The sequence below is a fragment of the Lagopus muta genome, chromosome 7 (assembly GCF_023343835.1).
Source record: "Lagopus muta isolate bLagMut1 chromosome 7, bLagMut1 primary, whole genome shotgun sequence".
In the NCBI taxonomy this organism is placed as follows: domain Eukaryota; kingdom Metazoa; phylum Chordata; class Aves; order Galliformes; family Phasianidae; genus Lagopus; species Lagopus muta.
This window is the reverse complement of record NC_064439.1, coordinates 20,230,968-20,249,377: the sequence shown is the minus strand read 5'-3', so window position 1 is coordinate 20,249,377 and position 18,410 is coordinate 20,230,968. Positions and strand designations below refer to the sequence as shown.

The 18,410-nt window shown below is 39.8% G+C and overlaps 1 protein-coding gene across 5 annotated transcripts in view; it reads right to left on the bottom strand.

Annotated features, from left to right (window-relative positions):
* MINDY3 (MINDY lysine 48 deubiquitinase 3) overlaps window positions 1-4,439 on the bottom strand; it is a 46,357-nt gene extending 41,918 nt beyond the window's left edge. Inside the window, exon 1 of one of the 5 annotated variants that reach the window (XM_048950858.1) lies at window positions 4,373-4,439. In XM_048950858.1, coding sequence (XP_048806815.1) covers window positions 4,373-4,424 — 52 coding nt within the window. In that variant the 5' untranslated portion in view covers window positions 4,425-4,439. Of the gene's footprint in view, window positions 1-928; window positions 1,278-3,374; window positions 3,539-3,623; window positions 3,842-4,372 lie in introns of those variants that run through there. The other 4 variants (XM_048950857.1, XM_048950859.1, XM_048950861.1 and 1 more) reach the window with 4 other exon arrangements.
* Window positions 4,440-18,410: the final 13,971 nt, after the last annotated feature.

The window sequence follows — 18,410 nt, the reverse complement described above, 5'->3', positions numbered from 1 at the left end:
CACTTTGTTCTTAAACTTCTCAAGACATGCTAATTCACAGTTTGCACTTCTCAGGTAAAAGAATGCACATGAACAATTAATTCAATGAAGCTGATGCACAACAACTTACAGTGAGTGGCATTTTACATTATTTTTTAAGTGCCAGTAAGATAGTGCTAAAGTAACGTTCATGTAATCTAGAAACCATGCAACTACAGCCAGTAACTAACTAACAAATGCAAGCAAGTGGGGACAGGAAAAAAAAGAAAATACACATGCATACTTCCTTACAGCGTCAGTCTCAGTGGAATATTCAACACACCTTTCCCACAGTTTCTCCTTTCCCTGGCTCTGTACCATTACACCCTGCTGTATCAGATGATAGCCCCCCCAACTTCTGGGTGCGAGCCCGAACGAGGGCAACGTATCTCCTGGTGCAGACTCCTGCACTACTGCACAAGAGGCACATCATCCCAAACAGCACCAGAGAGCACTGTGCACATCTGAGGGCAGCTTTCATCACAGAAATGATACTTGTGCAACACCAGTGTGAAAAAACCTGCAAGGTGTACAGTACAGCTGCAGTTCTGAAAAGTGCGCTTTCCCCTGTATGTGACTGCAAGGCTCTAGCTTTTCTGAACCATGTGCAGTACAATGTGCAGATGTGTTTTATATCCAAACCTCAGGTGCCTGTTATGCCTCAGATGCAGCATGAAAATGTATTAATCCACGCTTCAAAACCTGCACTAGTGTGAATACCACTGTTCACGTGCCCTAAAATGAAACATGCCCATCATTTCAACTATCTGAATTAGTTTGTGCACACTTATCTGCATTAAAACGTGTTTCTTTCTGCTTTGAAGCATTATTGCATGCCAGCTAAGCAAAATGCAGCAACATTTTTTTTAGTTTATTTTAATGATTTAACCACCACAGTAGAAGAACATACTTGGATGTGGTACCACTAAGCCACACTTAGAACTCTTGGCCTTGTTTCATATTTTTCCAGTTTCTTAGAGAAAGCACGAACTGTCTCAGCTCACCCTGCCCTGTTTTTCAAAACTGCCTCCTAAAAAAAGAAAATCCAGTGAGATTCACCAAGGTGAAATTCAGGAAAGATGACACAAAACTAATACCATCCACAGCTTGACAGAACACAACCACAGCAAAATCACATGCAAAACCTAAAGCAGTATTTTCTTTTCAGCTAATCACTGCTTATTGCTCAATAGATGTCATGATGGAGCAAGAATAAAACAAAACCAACCCACTGAAACCAAGCAAACCAAAGGTGTTGTTTTCCTTCTTAAAATGTCTATGAAATCTGAAGTCAGCTCAGGTAGCATTTCAGACACCAGCACTGAAGTCTTTCTGGCTTCAAAACTACCACAGCCTGCAATCGCATCTCCTTACTTTTTTTTTTTTTTCCTCTTCAAAATAACCACATCTTGAGCAATCTCTATAAAAACTCCTTGCCCCCACACTCTTGCAATGATCCACAAGAATGGTCTGGCCATCTTCTAAGCTACCAGATAAGACCAGCATCTCCCATCTGTCCTATTTTCTACTAATTCTCAATCTCAACAAAGTTCCAGACACTTGTAAGCTATACTGCAGAATGTAGCTCCTCAACTAAGGATGCAAAAAAAGCCAATCTTGTGCTATTTAAACATACTAGGCTAAACAAAAGAGATCCAAAAAAGGAAACCTGGAAAGAAAACGGGAGACATGAGAACTGGAAGGAAACAGATCTCTCTACGCTGTATGTTACACATATATATGTCAATAGCAATATCAATTCATACCATGCTTTTGAGGTTAAGCAACTCTTTTGAAAAGACTGATCCATGTCTTTCCAAAGACCAGTGAGAAAACAGCTTAGGTAACTGCAAAATGACATTGCACTCAAACCTGCCAGACACTAACTGCTGCATAGCACAGATGCAGCACACCTCAGGGCTGATCTGCAGAGCAACTTTATGAATGGAATCTATATCCTGGATCAATGAAAGAAAGTATTCCCAACACATGCATGCTTCATAAGGGTTCAGCCCTCCTACCACCTTCCCCCAGTCTCTATATCTATACCAGGAAACAGTGAAGTGCAGACCAAGCAAGCCCTTGCTTGGAGTACACCCTGAGCACTCTGATAAATGAAATTCCCTGGGTTCAAACTGCAAGTTCTGCAATCATGCAGAAAGATTTTTCTTGGAGGGGAAAAACAAACAAACAACAACACAGGAAAAAACCCACCACACAAATAAAAAACAATCAACAGCTTCACAATTTCATGTTTGCAAGTTCTGGAATCAAAAGAAGGTATTTAAAGTTGCCAATGCATCATGGAGTGGGAATTACTTCCAATTCTTGAACCATCATTAACTTCAAACTGCATATCCACTTCAGTCAGTTCAGTTCTGCTAACTGGTCATGCATCAGTTGATGTGCTCCCATAATATGTTACAGAGAATACATTTAAGACAAGACAGGGACACAGACTGACGTGTCATTTCTATCAGTAAGTTGCCTTATTATCCCTTATAACTGTAGGTTTCATACAATACCAGAAAATTCCCATCAAGAAGAAGTCATGCACAGGATTCACGTGTAATTTACTATGGAAAAAAAAAAAAAAAAAAGAAAACCACATTACAAATACCCTATGGCCCACTATTGCTGCCTTGTTTCTGGCCACCTTGCAAAGATCACAGAATATCATGAGTCGGAAGGGACCCATAAGGATCACTGAGTCAAACTCTATGGCCCCACACGGGACCACCCAAGAACCAACCCACACCCTGAGTGCATCGCTCAGATGCTTCTTCAACTCTGGCCAGCCTGGTGTCAGGACAACTCGCTGGGCAGCCTGTTCCAGTGCCTGACTACTCTCCACTGGAGAACCTTTCCGTGATACCTAAGGTGACCTCTCCTGACAGCTCCATGCCGTTCCCTCGGGTCCTGTCGCTGTCACACAGAGCAGAGCCCAGCGCCGCTTCTCCACTCCCTGGGAGGAGCTGCAGCCGCCATCAGGCCTCCCCTCAGCTCCTCTGCTCTGGGCTGAGCAAACCCAGGGACCTCAGCCACTCCTCATGTCTTCCCCTCCAGACCCTTCACCATCTTAGTACCATGCACATGCTTCAGCTACCAAAGAACCCGTTTACAAACATCCATATCTTCTGACTCACGCCTGTCCTGCTTTAGAAAAGGCCGTTTGTAACCGCCCTGTTTTTGAAGTATGAAAGGCACCGCAGCACTCCTGCTTCCACAAACTATGCAAGATAATGAAATAAGATACCCTTGAGAGACATGCAAGAAACACGTTTCCTTTCCTATTCAAATTCGAGGCAAAAGACGCCCAAGCTGCAAAAACAAACAAACAAATCCACCCCAATTACTTAGAACCAAAACTGCTGCATCATTTTCCCGAGGGCTCCACGCCGCGCGTGACAGGAACGTGCCCTCACACTGCCCCGCGCCCCCACACAGTGCCACAGGGCCACGGGGCCCCCGGCACGCACGCGGGGACGCATGCAGAGGCTGAGGGCGGCGCCGCCCCGCCCCACAGGTGGGAGCCGAGCCCGGTGGAGGCCCCGCGGGGCCCGGGCCGAGCGGAGGGGAACGCGGGACACCGCGCACGCAGCTACCTTGCGCCCAACGGCAGAATATGGTGTCGGCCAGCCCGCGGGGCCCGGCTTTCTTGCCCCACACCAGGTGCACGAGCTCCTGGCCCACCTCGGACATGACGGGGCGGCGGCGGCGGCCCCCGGGGCCGGGAGGGCGAGGCGGGGCCGGCGAAGGAGGCGGCTACGGCAGCCGCTGCCCCTGCGCAGGGGAGGGGCCGGGCCGAGCCGGGCTCCTAGCGGAGCTGCGCAGGCGCCGCAGCCTCTTTTCTTACTCCCCGGCTGGCGCTTCCGCTTCCTGTGTGGCGCGCCGTGCTCGCGGAGCCTGAGGAGGGCTTGGCCGAGGGTAGGCGGGCGAGGAGTGGAGGGTTCCTGACGCGGTCGGCAGCGGGACGGCAGTCTGTGAAGGCACGGCACAGTGTGCGGGTTTTCTGGGGAGTTTATAAAGGTGAAGCCAAATGGTGTCCCACTTCCAGTACTGCGCGTCGTGAGCAGCCCCAGTGCGACAGCAGTACCTGTACAGAATGACAGAATGCTATCATACAATCGTTACGCTTGGAAAAGGCTTCTAGGGTCACCTAGTCCAATCCTCGCCTCATCACCACCATGTCCGTGGCGCATCTACTCGTTTCTCAAACGGCCACAGGGTCCGTGATTCCAGCACCTCCCCGGGCAGCCCGTGCCAGCGCCTCACCGCGCTTCCTGAGAACTTCCAACCTGAACCTCCCCTTGCACGACAAGAAGGCCATTCCCTCCCATCCTGTCACAGCTACCTGGCACAAGTGTCCTCAGCCCTCTCTTAACTCCTGGGCTTTCAAGGCACATAAATACCTTCAGGGCGGGAAGCGAGTGGGTGGAGCCAGTCTCTTTTCAGCAGTGCCCAGTGGCAGAACAAGGGGTGATAGGCACAGAACTGAAACATGGGGAGTTCCGTACAAACATGAGGAAGAGAAACTGTTGCATCATTTTCCCAAGGGCCCCACACCGCTGCCCAGAAAAGCTGTAGAATTTCCTTCTCTGGAGATATTAAAAACCCACGTGGATGCTTTGCTGTGTAACTTATAAGGAACCTGCCTTAGCAGAGCATTGGCTTAGGTGATCTCCAGAGATCCCTTACAACCCCAACAATTCTGTAACTCTGGTCTTTGGCCCTGATGCTGCATGTGCTCCCTTTTAGTTTTTGCTGCTCCTTATTACTTGTCGTAGATGCTTTATTTGAAATTGTGAGCAATGGAACAGCAGTGGTGAGAACAGTTGCACTACGTAACAGAGCCTTTTTAGGTTTAGTATGAGGCAAACAGAACTCAGTGTGAAGAGCTCTCATCTTTAATGTGGCTGGGTTAAGTAAGGGAACTCAGCTGTACTACCAACATATTGAGAGAGCTTGCTTTTTTAGATGGATTAAGGGTGTTGTCTTCTGTCAGAAAGGAAAACAAAACATTTCAATATGAAGTCTTTCTAGATGAAACTGTAATTTATGTTCCGCTCAAAATTCTCCATCTGGAAATTGATGTGGGATATTGTGCCCATCTCTTTTTATTCAACATACTATTATTACCTTTACAAAGATTGAATGTTTATTGAGACTGTTACATATGTAATCATGCTGAATTAACAGTGAGAACAGCCAGTGCTGGAGTGTTTGAGCTTTCTCACATGTAATACCACAGAATGATCAGAAGATGGTGTGATTGTACTTCTGATTGTTAAGCGTTTTTCAGTGCATGCACAAATGAGTATTTCCTGAGTTACTGAAAAGCTATCTCTTTCTTTCGGTATTGATTAACAGTATTGATTTTGGATTTTAGGCAAATAATGCTTAAAATGTCCACGTTTAGATTTTTTTGCATAAAGAAAGAGTAGCTCCAAGCAAGTGGAATTTAATTGGATTTTGAAGTATCAAAACAAAATCAGATTCCATACATATTATAATAAGAGTGTTCTTTAGATTTAAAAGTTTTGCTTCAATGATGTGCAATAAAGTAAAATAAAAATTTACTTGTGGATTTCATACTTTGAGTGTAGTAGGTGTAGTAGGCTTGAAAATATAAGCGTCCTATGAGCAGGAAGTTAATAGAAGCATTTCAAAATGGAGCAATGTTACAAGCATCGACCAATTATATACTGTTCACTGATGGGCAGTCTTTACAAGAAGAAATAACTCAAGATTTCAGGCTACTGAGCATACCGCTGGATGATAGTCACTGCTGTAGGGATAGGAGCTAGGTGATGCTACTACCCAGCAGCACCAAAAAACCCTAAGTGCAACAGGTTTACTTTCTTGTCATAGAGTGGAAGCCTGCTTACCAATCATATGTCTGTTATAGACCAGTAGGCGAGCTAGCAGCTAATACTCCTGTAGAGTCACAATAACCTCATATAACCCGTGCTTCACGTTATATAAGAATGATATCACTTTTAAAATGTCTCACTAGCTGTTCACTGCTGAGCACACCTGATTCTATTAATTTGCTCCATGTAGTTTGAATACTTACATGAGAAAACTTCTGTTCAGAGTTACTCACTATACAGATGAAAACAAAGTAATGAGAAACAAGATGGAAAGCAATTTGACCCATTTTGATGATTTGGTTGTCAGTACAACACATGGGGTTTGATGTAGACAAATTAATGAATCTGGGAACGAGGCAACAATCTGCCACGCAGTGGTTAGAAAAAGCATTAGGAAATTATTTTGGAAATATCACTGAAGTCATTAGCTTCAGTAATACAAAGGGTAAAAGGCAAACCACACAGTCAGCTGTTGCAAGCAGCACTGGCTACACGCAAATGGGGCCACGGTTGTCATAAATTATGACTTAATCTCTCACTGATCATCTTTAAAGTTTTGAGTATTCCAAGATGAGGAAACTGAAAAAGGGGATTTGGAGAAAAGCATTGAACCAGAAGTCTGATATTTTGGAATTAGAATGTAACAGGACTTGCGCTTTTTTCAGTTTGTTGGCTTTCTTCAATAAGGGGCAAACTATCTTCTGTATTTCAGACACAGAATGTATGTGAACTGGGGACTAAACTGTGAATGGAGAGTGTTCAGAATAGCACACTAATGCATGGAAATCCTATTTTCTAAACTTCTGAAACTGATATATTTAAATATTGTCTCAGGAGAGTCTGGGATGAACCATACAGCCATACTGTACAGTTAGGAGATGGTGGAAGATAACAGCAAGCTTCTCTGTATTACCACTTTAAATACATGTAGAAGTAAGCAAATCAAGAAAGATTTAGACTAACTGCTCTACAGCATTACTTGCATGTATCCTGAGTGCACAGCTGTAAGCTACTTTTATTTTTTTCCCAATAGTTTCTATTAGTGGTTTCCCTCTTTTTTTAGTTTCTCCTTTTAACTGTTGGGCTGCCACCTGTGGTTGGTTTTGTGGTGCCAGATACATATTTTGTCTTTTAAGTGTTCACTTATTTTTTGTCAGATGCTGCTAGTGACTTCTGTATGCTTGTTTGGTGTTTTCCTGTGGCTCTTTGTTTTGTTTTTATTTTTGCAACATACCAACTACCATTCTCACCCTTCTATGCTCTAATAAACTCACTTCCTTTAGCTTGGTTCTATTAATTTCATTACGCAGCATCTTAGAACATTTCTCCACAAAGGGAGGTAATAAAGAACATGAGCACACATGCTCCATCTATGCAGTCCTTTTTGGTTTACTTCAGTGTATTTTTTACAACATATTTTAAGAAAATGTAAAGAAAAATGCAAAGACAAGCGTCCCTATTGGGAAACATCATTTGTGAACATCAGTGAATGTGGAGATGCTGGCCAGTGCTGAGAAAAGCATCCAACTCACGAGGAACTATAGGGAAAGGGAGCTCATGAGTAAAACTTACTGTAACTTACAAATTAATTTAAGATGGATATTTTCTTTCATGAGACTATGTATTCTTACTTATCGAGACCAGTTCCTACTTCCTCTTTACACAATTTTATCACACCAAAATAAATCACAGGATTGTATTCATCATTATATCCTTTGTTTAGCTTATTATTCAGGCTCTATATGTGTGAATCATGAACTCAGCATTGACATTTTAAAGAGTGCAACCACTGATCGCTTCAAGTTGTTCCAATTAACTCTAGTTTCTATGAACAAAATTCTTTGCCCACTAGAGGGTATTGTAGTTCTTTGAATAGCTAGAATAAAGCTATATAGTTTAAATAAATTCAGTGTAAAAAGCCCGTGGCATAGTCCTGTGGTTAAGAAATTAAGGGTCAGGGAGCTTTGCTGATTTATAGCGGCTGAACATCTGCTTTGGAACACATAAAGTGAAGGATTTCAAATTTATGGTTTCCCACAACAACTATGACTTGTCACTGTTTTACATACTGTTGCCATTTTTATTGACAACTTTTTTATTCCTGAACACAGAAAACACTTTTTTTTTCCCCCTTACATTTCTGCCCATACAAAATTATGCTGACATTTTTGTTTGCTTCTGCTTTTCTTTCTTTAATACCAGAAGAATTAAGACTCTCCTGTCATTCTAAGGCACAATTGATAGGCATCTTTACCTCACCATCATAGCTTTGTGAGATGGTTATGATCTGAAACTGTCTAGATGAATTAAGAATGTATCCTCAAAGACACATTGTTTATTAGTTAGAAACTGAATAGTGAACAGGAGTTTATCCTCAAAAATACATTTCTCTGTTAATTAATGTAATCTATTCTTGAGATAATATACTTTGAATGATTCATATATTAGGGACCATAATTGCAAGTACCAGAAGAGGTTTTCTTTGAAATTTAGCCATACAGAAAGAGGTAAGTTTCCTTTTTTTTTGTAGGAAATCACTTTTCTTTGCGGTTTGTATAACAATCACTTCCAGAAACATCTGAGCATCTTAATGATCTATATGTATATTTTACTTCCCTTTTGCCCCTTTGAAATATCTTTAGATATTGGAAAAGATTTGGACAAGTTCTTATTGTGGTCTTACATTTGATGTGCTATGGAACCAGTCTGCATTTCAGTGTCTACCTGCCCATCAGGTGTTAGTGACCTGTTCAGTCTTTTCTCACTTAGGTGTTTCTTATGCCATTCTTACTGCCTCATGCACTTGCCCTGCAAATCGTATGTACTTACTCTTCTGCTAGTCTTTCCATAGTTTAATGTTTTCATCCAGCATTACTCCTTAGCATCTTGGCAATGATTATCAACTACCATCATCATTATTATATTTCCAGAACATGTGACTGCTGTTATCCTCCCATCATATGTTAGCTATTATAGCTTAGGACGGCTATTATGTAGTTCTCTACTCTTGTGTTTACATCTGTTGTCCATCCTCAATATTCAATACTTGGCATACTTTGTTTTCAGTGCAATGTAAGAGAGTTTAATACTCAGGAGATTTAGATCCCTGCAGCCACATTTGTTCATTTGTATCCAGTGTGTTCTGTATTGCTAAATCCACCTTTCAGACGAGAAGAAACTAATGACTTGCAGTCACTGAGGCAGAAACTGTGCAACTGTGCTTGCATTTTTTTCCTCCAATTTGGACATGTAGTCAGAGCAATCACAGTAGTGGTGACTGTGTGAAAGGAGAGTAATTGCCTGTGCAAATGAGACACACAATTACAAGAGTTTTGGTGTGTTTGTGTGAAGATTTATGCTTAAAATCATGTAGTCCTTTTCACGTAATTAGGTGTGTCGGCAGTCTTCTAGCAAAATTCAAAGGAATTAAATGTTAAGCCACATTTCTCAACTGTAGATTCCATTCTTAATCTCCAGTTCCAAACTTCTGTTTGTTTGTTACTCTATATTAATGGTTATATTTATGTGTGCACTGTAATACATTTGAAATATATATATGTAATATAGATACATATATCTCTCTTTGGATGATGTTCTGTAAAGTTTAAACTGCATTTTTTAGATTGAATAGTATTTTTATTAAAGAGTATTAGATAAAGCACTTTGAAAAATATATTTAAAAATCTGTTGTTTCAGTTAAATGGTTTCTGCTATTTGATTGTTAATGATTGTAGGTCCGGAACATTTGTAAGGGATCAAAATTATTTTAAACTATGAAATACTCTGGTCATTCTACTTTACAGCAAGGAAAAAACTTGCCTGAGGTTTAAAATGTCATTACTGCAAAGCTGTCCAAAAGTATGGAAAATTTAAGCCCAGTTTTCTTTTTAAAAAGTGTGAACTCTTTAAAAATAAGGCTAAGGGAAATGCTGCTCTTTCAGTCCAATAGTAGGGCTGTTACTAGCACCATCGTTAAGAAATAAATAATCAGCACGATAATTAAGAATATTGTGGCAACTCTGCTCCTAACATGGTTGTCTATAAAGTACAGAATGGACGATTTGATATTCAAACATCTCGAGTCGCTAGAAATGGTTGAGGTGCTTGTTATTAATTTGTACAAAACAGGTAGTGTTAGAGTCTGTTCTGTAGTCTGATATATGGTACATTCTTGCACTGCGTTTTACAAAACTTAGTGTTACATGAAGAATGTGTGTGCAAGTTTCAAAATCCTTTACTTTCTGTTATAACCTCACCAATTTTATAATAGTATTTATGTTCTTTCAGTGGCACCAGCTATGTACAGAACAATCCTTGGGCAGCTTTCTTCTACTCTGCCTTTGAAAGCTTCATTCTGGAGCAGCGCAGCTGAAGGCAAAACCCAAGAGCTTGTCAGGAGCTGTGAAAGCAAGTTTGTACTATAGAGAAACACGTGACAAAAGAAGCACATTTTTGGTTGGACTCCTATTTCACAATGCTGAAAAGAAAAATTGTTGTGTAGAGTAACGTGGCAAAAAAACGTCAACAAGCTTTGTATTTTTCATTGAAGTTCATTTCAGGCAATTAATGATGAGAATGTATATTCTAAATCTTGTACCTCTCAGTGTTACCATGTTCGTGTAAGTTGCTACACTGACAAACCAAATTAAAATCCTGACTGTTTCTTTTGAGTTTCAGTGGCATTGTGTTTGCAATGAACAGAACCGTTGGGAACAAAGAAGTTTCCTTACAAAATTCCAGAATAAAATACAAGGTCATAAGAGAACTGGTTGCAGCTTCCCGGGATTCTGGATTTTATTTTTTCTGATTTGCAACAGTTGCCAAGCAACTGGTTTCTGTGTACTCCAGCTCCTCCTCATCTGTGGTAAGCTTTCCTTAGGGTGCCCACAGGCCCTCTGTGCACTGTGGGCTGGCAGGAACATCTGCTTACACCTTGTGCCGAGGTGACTGCTGAGTGGGTAAGGGGAGAGGAGTGGATGCCTTGAATTTAGCAAGGCCTCTAGCAGTCTGTCTACTGTTACTACAGCCAGATTGATGAGCTAAAGGCTGGATAAACAGACAGTAAGGTGAGGGGTAAATGGGCTCAGCCACGGAGCTCTGAAGGTGGTGGTCACTGGTATAGTGCTCACCTGGCAGCTGGTTCTGAGCAGCACAGCTCAGGGACTGATAGTGATGATAATCATGTTTGTCTTCAGCAACAACTTGGACGACAGCATCCTTAGCAAGTTTGGAAAAAATATGAATTTGGAAGGATGATCATTGTAATGGAAGGCAGGGCTGCTGTTTGAGGGGCTTTGTCAGACTTCAGAAATAGGCTGCCAGGAACCTCATGAAAATCTTCAGCGTATCCTCGTGGCAAAAAATAAGCCAGTTGCATGAAGAGCAGGATAGCCAGCACATAAAGGGAAATTATGCTTTCTTCTATTTGGCAATTGTGAGATCACCACTGGAGTCCTGTGACCAGATTTGGGCTCCCCAGTATGGGAGAGACATTAACAAAGTGGAGCAACACCAGTGAAGGACCATGGAGATGATGAGCAGGCTGGAGCATGTGATATACAAGGAAAAGTGGAGAAAACGTTTAATCCTAATGAGAGAAGATGAATGTGATACAGGGAAGATTATTGCTGTTGATGACTGTCTGATGCAGAACGTAGAGCAGACAGATCCGAACTCTTCTTAGGAAAGCATAGTGGAAGGACAAGAGGCTGGGACCAGAAGCTGGAACATGGGAACTCCATCCCAATTCCCATGACGGTGGTCAGTGACAGAAAAGGTTGCCTGGATAGGTTGTGGAATCTCTATCCCTCAAAACTCAACTGACCACAGCCTCCACTATGATTTATTTGGACCTACAATGAGTAGAGGTTGGAGTAAATAATATGTAGCTATTCTTTCCAAGCAACACTATTGTATATAAGAGATGTATTAAGTGGTAGTTGTTGAATGTCTGGGCTAACTCTAGCCAGAAAGATCTATCTTCTCTACTCTTCAGTCATATTTTTAAAGCATAAGGTACATGCCAATTGAGTTTCATTTTGCAGCTGAGAATATAAAGATGAACTGAAATGAAAAAATAAATGAGTGATGAGTTTTCATTTGTATAGTATTCTACTAGAGTCTTGGAAGTGTATGAATAGTATTATATTTATTCCACTTTCTCTTTATCTTCTTGATACTTCATTTGATCTTTTGCCTCATAAAAACTTTTCAGGAATTGGACATGTTTTGTTTTGTTTTTTTTTCAGGTAATCACATCACAACATTTTTTGCACACACTGGTGGTGGCCCGTATGCTCCATTCCCCTCCATCTAACTGGGAGACTTTGCTGTGCATCATTATTATTGTTCTAGTTCTGTGCATTCTTACTGCTAAAAGAAGTTCATTAGCGTTTTCTGAAGGCTCACCCTAATGGAGAGTGGAATTATTTTCCTGAAATTTAGCTACCTTGAGTAAACACAACTGCGTGAAGAGATTGTATAAGATACATGTCAAATGCTTTGTTTAACAGCTTAGTGGCTGACTACTTAGTTTGAAGTTTCTTAGTGCCTTCACATCCTATTGCTTGCTAGAGAATTGAGATTTCTCCCTCTGACAGTCCAGTATTTGAAAACTTAGTGTGAAGAAAAGTCTGTATGTAGGAAGGAATCAATTAAGGGATCATTTTTGTTCCCCAAAATGTTCCAGAGAGGAAAAGCACCAATACAAAACCAGCCTGCCATGCATACTCAAGTCTAAGATCTGGTCTCAGGTATGTTGATCATCACACACTGATAACTGATCTGCTTCCAGCCTTTCTCAGTTGTTATTCTTGAAATGTTGGGTTTTTTTTTTCTCCCCTCCCCCATAGTTATATATTTCTTGTATCAAGTAATTTTATTCAGAAATAAATGGTAGTTATAGAAACATTATATCCTCACTGTGGGATTAAATACATAGACAGTTCTGGGTGAAGAAGTATAAATTATAACAATGTATTCCATCAAGTTCCATTTATATGCCCAGAAGATAAGGCATTAAGTACAGTTTTTACCTTGTAAAACAAACAAAGGAAAACAATAAGAATTTATTGTGCCCAATAAACATAACAAAAGAAAAGGAATAGAATTTAAGAAATAATGTACTAATTCAAAACAATCAAGGATGAATGTTAGATTTGTGTGCTATATATCTAAAACCATTCAGTGTAATAAATAACATTGAAGAAAACATTGTAAATCACAGATTCTGGCTTTGTTTGCATGCATTACTCTTCCATGTGAGATTAGCCAAGCCTTATATGAAAACACTGAGCCTTTAAATTTACACACACACACACACACACACACACACACACACACTTTTTTGAGCTAGATTTGTGAAGGCAAAGACTATGAAGTGATAAAGCGGCAAATTCTCCCATGCAACCAGATGTTACAGCTTCTTTGCTATTTGTCTATAGGTCTTGCTGTAGCTGGGTCTTTAGCTCTCTTCGAGCTTCTTAGTAGGCATGGTCTTCAATACTTGATCTCACTCACTGATTGAAATTAATATTTTAGATTACTAAACAGAATAAATGTCAAATTTGTTACTGACTCATTGGGAATTGGGTCAGATCTGGAAGCTTCACCTCCTGCCGTTTATTTTTGGAGTATTTTTCAAGGAATAATTTTGAGACACCTTAAAGTATTTTCAACAAACACTTTGTCTGCTCTTTTGCCAGTAAGCTTTTCATAAGCATGAAAAAAATTCTTCTCCTTTAATATCTAACAGTACACGATCAAGAAATAAAGTAATGCTGACCGAGGTAATCAGAATTTTAAGCCCACCAAAGTCCAAAGTTTGATGGATTTTCAACAGATGCTTTCAAACCTGTGTAAGCTCAAAGAAATACCTGCAGGTTTGGCAGAGGTTTGCCAAATGCTCTTCTGAAAACTCACCTAGAACCCTGAAGGCAGCAGAAATGCTTCTTGGGCTTTTAGATGTAAATCCCAGTCTTAATATCTTGGTACCAATTCCTGTTATCAAATACTGTCTATGTCTGTGGAGGCTTTAGATAGAAATGCTTCCTCAGAAACAATCCCAGACCAATAATGGTAGAGGGACTTATTTTATTTAGCACCTGAATGTCACTGAGAAGCTTTAATGAAACAATCCCTTGCATTATGTATTCAGCTGTGACTGAAGTGTTCAAAAGCATCTTGAAGCCATACTATTACACTATGCCTATAAGGAAAAAGATGGAGATAAGTCACTCAAAACACATAATCACCCTGAATTGGTTAATAGCTGCTATATCTGGTTTCTAGCAGGAGTAAGTAATGAGCTTCTCTAGATAATTGTATCATGTATGTTTTTAATGCAAAAACTGATAGGCTGTAAGGCCTCATGTAATGCACTTTCCTTATTGCACTTCATTTTAGTAAAGTCCTTACTAAGCTTAACAAAATCATTTACATAACTATGAATTAGTTAGGAGGTAGCCAAGTCATTTCATACTGAAGGAGTTAATAAAACTGAACTGGTTGAGAATGACAAATTCCATCAAAGAAGAAAATAGTTGTAAGACATAAGTTACCCCTAAAAATGGGGAAAGAGGTGGATGAATCTACAAAGTCTGATTGTCGTCTTGTTGGGAGAGAAATAGGTTAACTGTGCAGAGGGAGCATTTTCTGGGATAGGTCAATTGTAAGTAAATTATGCCCGTGTATTCTGTAAATGTTCTTGACTGTGGTATCTGCTCTGGAATTCACAACTACATATTTGTGTTTTTTTGTGTTTTATCTCAACCACTGTTCAGCTTGAATTCCAAAGGAAACAAAACATACGCAATTATTCTACTGGTCTTTCCTTATATCTTTCCTATCAGTTAGGTAAATCTGTACATAATTTTTCCTGCCATTAATAAAAGGGAAGAAGAACAAAATAAGATATTCTGTTATTGCTCTTAAAGTGATTAAGTAATTTACAGTTCAAAGATCCATTTCCAAAGTTAAGCCCCAAACATAACTATTGTTTTTCCACACTGGGAGAGTACATATAACACCTGGCTTCCTTCCATTTTTCTGAAATGTGTCATTGATGAAAGAGAGTTCAAGCTTCCCTAAACCAATTAAAATATTTTTTTGCCTCAGGTGGTAAATAAAAGCACATGATAGAACTAAAGCAGACTGGGAGAGTAGTAATCAGTACAGTAGTTCAGTATTGAACAATATTGAACACTGTAACAATAACACATAATAAATCATTTTGAAAGGTACATTGGATAAATTTTTTCTTCAAGGGCAAATGAAGTATACTCACAAGGATCAAGAAGAGTCCTTCATTATTTTTATTTTCTATTAAAAAAATGTTGACTGTTCCTTTTTAAAGCAACTCCAACTTGCTTAACTGCAAAATATTTATGACTTTACTTTTGAGTGTGGGTCACATGTAAATATGTTTTTCTGAAAGATTTTCACTTGGAAACATTATGCAACTTTAAAATATTTTTTTATGGTAGCACACTGGAAGGCTGTGCTACTATTCAACAAGACCTGGACAGAATGGAGAGTTGGGTGAGGAGGAACCTGATGAGGTTTAACAAGAGCAAGGATAGAGTTTGAGGAGGAATAACCACATGCTTCAGTACAGGTTAAGGACTGATCTGCTAGAGAGGAGCTCTTCTCTGGAGAAAAGGACCTGGGTGCCCTTACGGCCAAGAAGGCCAACAGTATCCTGGGGTGCATTAAAAAAAAAAAAAAAAAAAAAAAAAAGCATGGCAAGCAGCATGAGGAAGACAATCCTCCTCCTCTACTGTGTCCACTTCTGGGCTCCCCAGTTACAGAAAAGACAAGGAACTCCTAGAAGGAGTCCAGCCACAAAGATGAGTCTGGATGAGTTAAGGGTCTGGAGCATCTCCTGTATGAGGAAAGGCTGAGTAATCTGAGTCTGTTAAGCTTGGGGAAAAGACGACTGAAGGGAGATCTGATTAATGTTTATAAATAACTGAAGGGAGATGGGAGGCAAATGAATGAGGCCAGGCTCTTCTCAGTGGTGTGTAGTGATACAACAAGGAGCCATGGCCTAGAATTTGAACATAGGAAGTTCCGTACTAGCATGCAGAAGAGCTTATTTATGGTATTGTACAGGAAATATTACAAACACCTTTCTGTAAAACCACAGTTTTGTAGTATTGTACAGCTTCACTTCCAGATTTTTGCTATCCACTGTTTTACTCCTTGGCAAAAGAAATTTTTGAGCTCAGTTACAGGTGCCAAAGAGCCATTCAAGATCCTCATGATGAAAACTGACTAACAGGCAAAAGTCTTGCTATTACATCTGTATAGAATCACTATTGTTTGTTAGATGTCAACTTTTAACTGCACCCTTGGAACTGAAAAAGAAAGAAGTTCAACAATGAAGGGCAGCACTGATTAAATTTTCCAGTTTCTTGAAGTTTAAGGAAGTCCCAGTAGTTGCAAAAATTATGCTTCATAGTCACCATATGCTGTTTCTCAGTCTACATTTCTAGAAGGAAATTTCAATGTTAGTGTCCTTGCATGCCTTTAATTCTAGCAGATAGCATGAAAATATACTTATAATCTTATAATTTGTTTGAAAGCAGAATTGACTTGGGAGAAAAAAAAATTATATATATTTTTTAAAACAGAAATATCTGGACAAATAAATTTTCAAGTAAAATGTAAGATGGAAAACTACAGTCAGTTCAAAGTCCTGTCATCATAGCACTGTGTAGTCATGGCCCAACAGTACTACCACTGGAAAAAGTAACTGATGTCAGCATCTTAGACTAGTTTCAATGGATGGAATAAGTTTTAAATATCACCAAGTAAGGGTGAAGATATAAGTACTGTTATGGACTGGAGCAAGGAGAGACTGAGCTGCAGTTGCCAACCATCTCATTACCATCCTCAGGAAAATCCATGACCTGTGAACATCCTGCAAATTGTCTTCTATGGGCTGTTTTGTACTGAACTTGTATTCAGTCTGCATATGATCTCGAATTATACCAAAACATTTGACTAGTTTCACATTAGGAGAAAAAAAGTTCACTACAAACTGACAAGCGTTAGCCTGGGTGGGCTGTCTCAACACAGGTGCTGCAATCAGCTGGAATATTTACCTTTACCTGGGAGTTTTTGACTACAACAATATTACTAGGTTAGCAATTACAAGGCTAGTTTGACCTTAACCAGAATTCCTAAGTCACTTGTTTAATCAACCAGAGCCAAAATGACATTTTAACGTTAATATAATTTATTATGCATTCTGCTTTTACTTCAGTCTTTAGCTAAGTTACCAAAGCAGATTTTTGAAAACATGTGGCTTGGATATTTCTTCCCCAGTAACTAGCATGATTAGTCTGTTAGAACACCTTGCTTGGGACAATAGCTTTGGAATCTCCTTCCCCAAGCGATGGAATAGAAGCCATAAATTCTCAGAAAGCATATATTGCTGACAGAATTTAGCAGTACTGAGCATTCTTATGATGATTATTTGTATAATTAATGAATGTACAGATGTTACAGTTATGACATATACCAGAGAGCTTGGCTACACAGTTATTGTACCAAAACAGAATAGATAAAATGCTTACCCATATCCTGGGCTTGCTATGAAACTCCAGAGCAGGGGATCTCCAGAAAAAATCCTTCCCCACTGGTGGTCAGCTCTTAAATAGGTCTAGGAAAGGTGCAGCCAGGCTCCACTCCTTCCAGCAGCACAGGTGAATTGCCTTCACCTGTGCTCTTGTGGCTGACTTGGTGCTCGCCTCAGGTGATCAATCAGAGGTTCAGGCCCTGATTCAGTTCCCATTCATTATTATTATGATTATTATTACTTATGATGATGATGATGATGATGATTACTTATGATGATGATTATTATTATAATTGCATACCAAATATAAAATGAGTTATACCTCATGACAAGCGCCACCCATCCCTCCTTAAAAAACTGTTTCCTGCCATCTCTGAGAACATCCTCCAGAGCTCTCTGTACTTCAAGGTCAGATTACATTCAGTTGTAATCTGATATAAACATCGTCCATACGGTTTCCATTCATAAGTGTATCACTGACAAGCTGTAGACATTGTTATACATAATATATCTATTTGAAGAGAGCTTAGAATGGGATAAAATTCCCACACATCTTTATGTTGGAAAATCTCCCTTTAGGTAAAATGATTTTACTATTCCATATGTTTCTGTACTGTTAAAAATTTCTTTATGAAAAATATTTATCAAAAAATGTCAGCTGCCCAGGACAAGTATGAGTAGGATTCTGCAATCTAAGTTCTGGTGGTTAGTTAACATGAAGTCACTGTCTCAGTGTACCCAGATATCCTGTGGGGAATCTCTTAGGATTGGATTAAGATGCCAGTGGGCAGCAGTCCTCATCAGAAAGCAACACAGATGCTGCGAAAGGAAATAAAAGTGAGTTTGATTAGCTTTTGCTATTGCTTAGGAAAGCTAAATACATTTTTTCTGTCCTTCCCAAAAAGTGGTCAAGGACAGTAACTATTTTTTGAGAACAG